The sequence below is a fragment of the Eleutherodactylus coqui genome, chromosome 1 (assembly GCF_035609145.1).
Source record: "Eleutherodactylus coqui strain aEleCoq1 chromosome 1, aEleCoq1.hap1, whole genome shotgun sequence".
NCBI classification, from domain to species: domain Eukaryota; kingdom Metazoa; phylum Chordata; class Amphibia; order Anura; family Eleutherodactylidae; genus Eleutherodactylus; species Eleutherodactylus coqui.
In genome coordinates this window covers 236,619,920-236,629,978 of record NC_089837.1, presented here as the reverse complement: position 1 = coordinate 236,629,978, position 10,059 = coordinate 236,619,920, and the positions used below count along the sequence as shown (strand labels likewise).

The window sequence follows — 10,059 nt, the reverse complement described above, 5'->3', positions numbered from 1 at the left end:
ACGCATTGCCGTGATCTAATATCAAAAGAAATTAGCGTTTTCACGTCCATTCACACGGTCGCATCGGCGGTCGGCATAATGGTTCTATTAAGCTTAAATAGCTAAATAGATCCAGCTGTCTTCTTCAACCAGCTCCAGAGCGGATAAACTCCCTCCTCCTCCCTTTTATTCAGCTCCATAGATCATGGTCTATTTTTTGACGCTGCCACGAAAAACTGCAGATGAAAATCACGATTTGGCGATTTTCAGTTGCATTTTGTTCTCACTGCTAAAAATCACCTTTGTAAATGAGTGTATTGGAATCCAATGCTTTATATGGTTACGATTTTCCGGCAACGTTTTCTCACTGCAAGAAAACACTCAGCTAAATGAGGTCTAACAAGGAGGCTCCAAGTGTGAAAGGGCAGGTGTCCTAATAAAGTGGCCATTTAGTGTATATCATGTGGTAAACTCTGAAGCTCTGTCAATTGGTGGCAACAAGTGCAGCACCAACCGCTTAAAGATATATTAAGAAATTAAGAAGCACGGAATTTGGATCAATTTAGAATAAACGCACAACATGATGTTTGAGGATGACCATTCACTTTAGGCTTATTATGAAGATAACAGAACTCTAAGATGCATCTTCTTCTTTGAGGTCCCACAAAACTTTGATTGGCAGATCTCCCATCTTCTCTTTATAGACTTTATCAAACATCTCGTTTTGTGCCACCGTCATCATATTTTTCCAATCACCAACAATCCCTGGTAAAGAGTATAAATAAGCTGAGACAGTGGATTTCTATAACAGTATAGTTAAGAAAATCAGATTAAAGTCCACATCCTTACCAGCATATTAAGAAACAGATTCCAGTGACATTTTTAGCATGTGCACTTACAGCCATTACATTTTCCTTCAATAGATGTAATGAACCCTAAGGTCGGTCTCACGCCATCGGATTTGTATAGCAGATTCTGCAATCGGCATCCACGTAGACTTTCCGCGGCAAAACACAGGCACTGAAAGGCATGTAGTTTCAATTTTTCCTCCACACTCGCGGATGCAAACTGCATATTCTGCGAATGGAAGAAAAATTGAAGCCTGCTCTATTTTGCTGTTGGATCCGTGCACACCACCTCTATTGACGTCAATGGAAGCATACGAGCCACAGCCAATACGCAATTAACATTGCATATGCACTGCGAGTACCCACATCATCGCTAAGTGGCGGCGTGGGAAACACAAACAATAAACCCTGTACTGCGTATGACCGCTGCGAGCCTCTGTGGTCATGCACAATACAATTAATTGCCGAATGTAGGGTTACCAGTCGGACTCACAGTCTGCTGTGGGTCTCCCGCATGCATAATCTAACCGGGTTGTGCGAGCCCGGCCTAACACAGATATCCAAGGAAACTGATAGACACTCAACACACAGCAAGGAGAGCATTCCCAGGAAATATGTATACATACTTCTATGCAATTAGTCTATGACGAAGCATTTGGAAGTATTTCCCTTTAATATTGTTTAAATGCATTTTACACAATCCAGCAACTTTCTCTTAGTGCTCCACATTCACACTTGCTGCAGTGACTGCTGTCAATGTTGTATTTTTCCCACCAAGCCTGTCTGTCATAGAGATGAGTAAGGCCACAATCTCAGGGACAACTTGTATCAAACGGCACATGGAGAGAAATCTGTCTGCTGACCGATCTCCACGGACAGTGGACATGCATGCCCTATTCTCATCCGTTATAAGTACCAGAATAGGACATGCTATGATTCTTATGAAAAGCCTAAGAGGAAACAATTAGTCCATGCACTGTTCATGAAACAAACGGACAGTACACATACGAGAAATACAGCCATCTGAATGCTACCTTAGGGTACATGCACACGACCTTTTTTCTGTCTGATCGAATAATCAGTCTGAAAATCTGTCGGAAACAGCACCCATTAATTTGAATGGGTGTATGCACTCAGGCTTTTTTTTAATCAGATGAATAGTTTGAGTTAAAAAATCTTCCACTTGCCCTATTCTTGTCTAATTTTCGAACGAGAGTAGCACATGCCGATGTGCAGTCTCCCGCACTTCAGAGAGCATACAGATGGAATCTCGTACAGAAGTTCTTATTCATCCATGTGCAAGTAGCCTGAATAAAAATATGTAGGCTAAATAAAAAATTGTACTTCAGATTCCCATGCATAACTCAGATTGGTCAGCACTTGGACATCTCGTCCCTGTGTTGCTCAATGTGCGGGAGATCACACTTTTCTCATCTGAAAATCGTACAAAAATTGGCCATACTGTCATGTTTTTACTTCAGCCGAGTTAAAAATAGCCCTTGTGCATACACCCAATCAAAATAATGGGTACTATTTCAGTCCAATCTTCTGGTTCAAAAATTGGAAGGAAAAAAAGACTACACTCTCCATTGATGTTTCAAAACATAGAGCACTTTGATGTGTTGCAATGTTTAAATCTTGGCAGCCCAACAGTGATTGCCGCTCCAGGAAGATAATTTGCATATTCCCGTATTCCCTGTGCATTCTAGAAAGAGTGAAGAGTCACTTTGAGCTGGATGATTGCTGGATCTAGCCATGTCTAGCTGCTCAGAGCACATCTCCAGAACAGAGATTGGAACTTTGGGAAGACAATTTGCATATTCCCAATGCATTATAGGAAGAGAGAATAGTCACTGTGTGCTGCAAGATTGCTGGATTCAGCTGGGTCTAGCTGCTCAGAGGACATGGCCAAAACAGAGATTGGAGCTCCGGGTAGATAATTTGCATATTCCCATTGCATTCTGGGTAGAGTCAAGAGTCACTGTAAGCTGGAACTTGGTAGCATGTCGTAGGATATATATTATCACAAGAATTCTTGACTTTTAGAAGTTTGGGCATGGACATCAACTTACAACATGGAGGGGGTGAGTAGCCATATGGTGAGCTGTAATGTATTCTATATGTTTACAAACTTACCAGAGGAAAAGCCAAATGTCAGCTGCCGGAAATGCAAGCTTTTTCTATGCTGGAGGAAAATGTGTAAAGTCTTTAGGAGAGAACAGCTACATTGAAACTCATCAAGGAAGATAAGGATTTCCTTAACTGGGCATAAATGACTCTTCTGAATATTGAAGAAAAAAATCTAGTGTATCTCCAAAAGAAGAGGAATGGAAGCATGTGACCCAAAGAAGCAGGAGGATCAGGAGACTGTCAGCACCATTCAAGAACAGGTAACAGGCTCTCATGCAGGAGAACAACGAAGAGGTACATCAAGAAATTACTTTTTTTCCCAACAAAGTCTAGTAGGTCTATTAAGCAGTAAGAATCATATTGGATGGAGTGTTGTTGTGAAGAAAAGGAGAGTGCTGGTTGTGGGTGACTCCCAATTGAGAGGAACAGAGACTGCTGTCTGCAGACCTGACATAACCTCATGAGAGGTGGGCTGTCTTCCAGGTGCACAAATCACAGATGTGTCTGATAGGCTATCAAGCTTCCACATTTCTACAAACAACTCCCTAATACATGTAGGGACAAATGACACAGCAAAAAAGGACCTTGCAACTAACAGCAGAGATTTTGAAGACCTCAGCAGGAAGGTAAAGGAACTAGGTGCACAGGTGGTCTTCTCATCCATCCTAACAGTGGATTGCAATGCAATAAAGAGATGAAACAGGATTCTAGAGGTGAAAAACTGGTAACATCGATGGTGCCCTCAGCAAAGAATTGGATTCCTAGTCCATAGAATGAATTACCTAGAGACAGGTTGCATCTTACAAAGACAGGTAAGCATATATTTGGTGGGCGCCTTGCTTCGCTCATTAGGAGAGCTTTAAACTAGAACAATAAGGGAACGGAAGTGAAAGACTAGGTAAAACTATACAGCTAATTAATATTTTTGAGAAACTCGCTATTAGAAGTGGAAAGAAAGAACAAAGACAGAAAATTCAGAACAAAAATTAAAATAGGAAGACACACCGATCACAAACTAAAATGTTTTTATACAAACGCACAGAGAATAGAAAACAAACACGGAGAATTGGAGCTCTGAGGCCCTAATGCACATGGCCGGATTTCCACTGCAAAAAAAGCGCGACGGAAATCCGCGGCGTTTCACTCCAGCTATTAAGTTCTATTGAACCTAATAGCTCATTGTAAATGCTGCGGAATTCCACCTATTTGCTACGGGTATATGTGCGGAGATTTAAGCTTCAGAGCATGGTAGTTCTGTAGAAACTGTTTGGGTGAGAATACAAGGAGAGAACAACAGCAGGGACACCATTGTAGGCATTTACTATAAGCCACCTGGACAAGCAGAAGATATGGATGAACTTTTTCTACGTAGCCAAGTTTTTAAGATTTTGTTAAGATAATTAAGAGTCTAACTATTCAGATATTTGTTGGGAAATCTCAGTAACTATCCTTGAATTTTGGAAAAAAGGAGAGGAAGACCTGAGAAGACTCAGACCTCAAGGTTGGATTTCAGAAAGGCAGATTTTAATGGACTCAGAAAGATGGTACAGAAGAAAGAGTAGAAAAAAATCCCGCACTCAACAATAAACATATTTGAATAGGATTCAACCAAAACAGCCGGAGTTGTATAAAGGGATATATATTTAATATATTGCAAAAAATACATAAAAAACATACAGAGTCCTGAATGCAACTATGTCGCCTTTCTCAAGCATAAAGTGCACTGACATAGACCATGTTTAAAAAGATATAGTGGTAAATTCAATTACATAGTAACATAGTATGTAAGGCTGAATGAAGACAGTGTCCATCTAGTTCAATTCTCCTATGTTGTTGATCCAGAGGAAGCTAAGAACCCCAAGAGGCAGAAGCCAATTAGCCTATTTGGGGGGAAATTCCTTCCCGACTCCCTAATGGCAATCAGACTAATCCCTGGATCAACAACCCCTAATAGTTCCTACCTGCCTGTATACCCAGATTAACAATTGACCTAAGATTTATATCCTGTAATATCCTTCCGCTCTAGAAAGATATCAAGTCCCATTTTAAACTCATCTATGGATTTTGCCATCACCACGTCCTCAGGCAGAGAGTTCCACAGTCTCACTGCTCTTACAGTAAAGAACCCTTTTCTGTGTTGGTAATGAAACCTGCTTTCTTCTAAACGTAGCGGATGCCCTCTTGTTACCGTCGCAGTCCTGGGTATAAAGAGATCATGGGAGAGATCCTTGTATTGTCCCCTCATGTATTTATACATAGGGCACATAACACCTAAAAACAAAGGGGGAGGGCTTCTGGGAGGCGGAGATATATAAGCAAAAAAACATTTTCATTAGAAACATACAGTATATATACAAAGAAAAAAATGATCTGTTTGTCTCTTGAAATGTATATAAAGATTTCTACTATACCTGTCAAGGGTATTATTGTATCTTGATGTCACCAGGTGGAGGCAAGAGTGACAGCTGGGTCACATCCCCTGATAGGCTGCAGAGCTGGCTCCCCAGCAGGTTCTGGCAGCCCACTAAAATTCATTTCTCAGCTCCTGCCTCCCGTCCCAGCTCTCGGCACTGAGAGAACCTCCTGCCTGCTGGCGTCCCGGCTTCTGTCAGCCCACAAAAATTCACTTCTCAGCTCCTGGCTGCTGTTCCAGCTTTCTGCAGTGATAGAATCTCCTGGGCTGCTGCCATGCCGGATCCCGACACTAATAGAAGCTCCTGGCTGCAGGAATGCCTCCCAAGCAGTCAGAAAGGTTACCCGGCCTCCCCACTGCTGCTCTTTATTGCCTGCCCACTGTACCTTCACACCTCCAGGCCTGATGCAGCAGCTTCTTGGGTGGCTTGATCGCGCTGCTGCTCATGATTCTCGGTGGCAGGCCACTATACTTGCGCAGTGGCGCCTGCCACCCCCTCTCCTGGCTTCCCGCGGCTGGTATCTGTTCCCTGGCAGTTCTTCCATCCCACGTGCGCTCATTGTACCTCCTCCGCTGTTGCGGTCCAAAGGCAGCAGTGACAGCTGGTGGTTGGCACAAGTCACCGCTGCTCTAGTGCGGGATAAGGCACCAAGAGAGCCGGCGAGGCTGACATGTGACCGCTGCTGAGCGCTGCTGGGGCACACACACTCCTGACATCCACAGCATTGGAGGAGAACAGTATTAGGACCGGAGGCAGACTGTATGCCTATTTCTGCTGCACACGGTGCTCAGACCCGCAGCATATTGTAGGAAGGTATTGGGAGAGCCAAAGGGCTGTACGGCTATTATTGTATCTTTTGTAGCTACTTCCAGAACCATGCACAATTGACCCAATTGGGAGCTAGGGGTGTAACAAGGCCGTTCCGCATGGAAGACCCGTCAAACCCCTAGCTTCCGGTGGCATCAAGATACAATAATACCTCTGACAAGTGGTGTAAACGATGAAAATGCAATCCATAAGCATCAATAAGCAAGCCTTAATAGGACTGGTGTATTCAAGGAGTTAAAGGTCTTGCTTTCAGCCTAAGCATATTCAGGGACCATGCTGTTCATGTGGTGCCATTTACTGCCCAGTGGTGTAAACAATGAGATTCATTACATAAGCATCAATATGCAAGCCCTAATGGCGTTGATATGTTTGAGGGGTTAAGTGTCTTGCTTTCCGCAACCACATGTCAAAGGCCATGCTGTTCCTGCGATGCCAATTACTATAAAGTGGGGAATCAAAGGGGGGTTGTTCAAAAGGATGCATTCCTTACTGAACAAGGAGTGTGAGAATTACAAGCAAGGGGAAAGTAATAGTAGATACAGGGAAGCGTGGATTTTTGTAGTATATTCCTTGCTTTATTCCAAATTTATGCTGTACATGGTCAGGCACGCAAAAGAAGTACGCATTTCAGTTTTACAGCCTTGTTCACCTTTGATCAAAGGTGAACAAGGCTGTAAAGCTGAAACGCGTATTTCTTTTGCGTGCCTGACCATGTAAAGCATGAATTTGGAATAAAGCAAGGAATATACTACAAAAATCCACGCTTCCCTGTATCTACTATTGTTTATCAAAGAAAACAATCAGACCGAATGGTATGTGGAATGTGAGTATATCATTGCATTTAAAAACAGACAGCTGGGGGGAGTGGCCTGGCCATGGCGGAGAGCAGCAGCAGACCTTAAGAGCTCCTGGTACCGGGGGCGCTGACAGCCTGCAAAGCGACCACATACTTCAGTGAAGGAAACCAAAATGGGCAGCAGCACAAAAGGCAGACCCCAGCGGCGCCTAACTACTCACTCCTGGTCCCCGGCAGGACGGGGACTAGAAGCTTTCATGCTAAGAAAGCAGCAGAGAGGACCCCAAGATGGTGCCGGCGGCAGAGCAGAGGAGGAGCCGCAGGAGCGCTGCGAGCTCATACAGCAGCCGACAGGGGGGGGGATCTCCCTCGTTATCCTCCACAGCACCCGGGCGGCCTCACAACAGCGTGAGAGACGCCGAGATGGATCAGGGGACCGGCGACAGCTCACCCAGCCACGGCAGCGATCCCCACACATGGCAAGTGGTGGCCATCTTGAAGGGGGCCAGGACGGACCCTGAGCCTCAACTCGGCACCGGAGGTATGGCGGGGAAGACAGGGGGGGGGGCGACTGCTAAACCTGGACCCAGAGGGAACGGTGGAGCCCCAAGAGGAGGTCAGGAAGACCACCACCCCAAGGCAACAGCCCCCACAGGCACATGAGGCTGCACAAGATGGTGGCCATACCCCACAGCAACCCCCCTCGCAAGGTACCGCCACTACAGCACAACACTCCCCTCCAATATATGAGGTCACACAAGATGGCAGACGTACCCCTCAGCGGCACCTCATGCAGTCTCCCACCACCACATTACAGCAGACATCGCTGGCGCATATAGCCGCACAAAATGGCGGCTCCATCCCACGGCGACCCCCCCCCCCCCACAAGAGACCGACTGTAACATCTCTGTCATTGAGAATGCAGACAGAGACAAGACCCGTGGCATAATTTGGCATGTGGGGCCCGAACAGAGGCTAATTATGGCTGAGGGAGGTAGCAGTAAAGTGGCTCTCCAACCCCAAGCAGAGCTACAAAGCAACACAGGCCTTGGAAGGGGAACCTCACCAGTCCCCCAAGATAATGGGACTAAAGCTGTAAATTGCACTACGACACCCAGAAGAGAAGCCTCAGCCGCTGCACAAATATGGAACTATGCGGCAGTGGCAACATGCCCACCTTATGCAAAACAAATCCGTTCACAACGGAAAATATAAACGCAGTAACACTACAGGATGCAGCATACGTCGTAAGCAACCAGCGTACCATCAACTCACCATCTCCATAACAAGGGGGCCAAGACTACACGATATCAGAATTCCACGAACTACGAGCACAACTTCAATCCATCCCCACTAGAGAGGATATGAAAGCATATATCTCGAGGCTAGAATCAGCATACAAAATGGAAATCTGTGCCATCCGCCAAGATGTTCATCATCTGGGAGAAAGAGTCTCAGCAGCCGAGGGCGAAGTAGCTACCCTTACCGACAAAGTGGAAAACCATGACGACGCCTTAGCCACGGTGTCTCTTCAACTACACTTCTTTATGGACTCCCTCGACGACATCGAAAATAGAGGGCGCAGGAACAACATCCGCATTAGAGGTCCCCCCGAGGAGATTGAGCCCACTATCCTTGAAAAAACTGTGCGCCTCATCTTCAACGATCTATGGGGTGCCCCGTCAGACGCCCCACTTGAATTGGACAGATTCCATAGAGCCCTAGGTCCCCTCCCCACAGACCCGGACAGACCACGCGACGTGGTATGTAGGGTGCACAAGTTTCAATTGAAAAAAGCCATAATGAAGGGAGCGCGTGAAAAACGAGACATACAGTTCGAAAGATCCCGACTGCAGATCTTACCGGACCTATCCAGGTTCACACTGGCTAAAAGAAGGGCCCTGCGCCCACTACTGGAAGAACTACGTAGCAGAGACATTGCCTATAGCTGGGGGTTCCCCTTTCATCTCCAAGTCCGATATAGAGGGGGACTGAGAGAGCTGAGACATCCAGAAGGAATACCAGCTTTCTGTGAGGCACTAAATATCCAGATTCCTGACATCTTGGGGTGGCCAACACTCCCATCGCTAGCTAGAAATTAACAATTCCAACAGCCACACAGGGACCCTATGAGGAGGAGAAGACGCCATGAACGACGTGGTCAAAAACGCCCACCACTGGACCCTCCACGTGGCTGATCCTGACTTAAAGAACGTACGCAAATAAGCTTCTTGCATGAACACTCAAAAGCTGCGAACAAGTTTGAACAGTTTGAAAATTTAACTAAGGGCTCATGTCCACGGGCAAAATTAGATTTAAAATCCGCAGCGGATCTCCCGCACGCGGATCCGCACCCCATAGGGATCATTGACCACTCGCGGGTAGATAAATACCCGCGGATCGTCAATAAAAGTGATTTAAAAAAAAATGGAGCATGAAAAAATCTGGACCATGCTCCATTTTCATGCGGGTCTCCCGCGGGGACGGCTCCCGCGGGCTTCTATTGAAGCCTATGGAAGCCGTCCGGATCCGCGGGAGACCTAAAATAGGAATTTAAAGCATTTACTCACCCGCAGCGGACCGCGAAGCTCTTCTCTTCCTCACGGCCGCATCTCCCTTGCTTCGGCTCGGCGGATGTGCCCGGCGCATGCGCGCGGCACGTCGACGACGTGCCGGCGACGTGCCGCCGGCGTCAGGAATTCATCCGCCGGCCGAAAATGAAGATCCGGCCGTGAGGAAGAGCAGAGCTTCGCCGCCCGCTATGGACAGGTAAATGCTTTTAAATTGCTATTTTCAGCGCTCATGTCCGCGGGGCAGGAGGGACCCGCTGCAGATTCTACATGTAGAATCTGCAGCGGATCTGATTTTCCCCGTGGACATGAGGCCTAACGGTTTCTTTTACAGATGTATATTGAATAATGTCGTGCCACGTGGCGGGCTGGAGGCGTTTTCTGGTACGGTCTGTCTGTCGTTGGAAAGCGCGTCTCAGATTGGGGGGCCCTAGACTGATTTTCTGTCGTCACAAGGGCAGTATTTACTTTTTTTCCCCCACAGTTGTTGCATC

General features: G+C 46.3%; 1 protein-coding gene across 1 annotated transcript in view; it reads right to left on the bottom strand.

Annotated features, from left to right (window-relative positions):
• Positions 1 to 571: 571 nt before the first annotated feature.
• Positions 572 to 10,059, bottom strand: part of LOC136611568 (amine sulfotransferase-like) — a 42,380-nt gene continuing 32,892 nt past the window's right edge. The window contains exon 6 of the mRNA XM_066591277.1: positions 572 to 744. Coding sequence (XP_066447374.1) covers positions 614 to 744 — 131 coding nt within the window. The 3' untranslated portion in view covers positions 572 to 613. The remainder of the gene's footprint in view (positions 745 to 10,059) is intronic.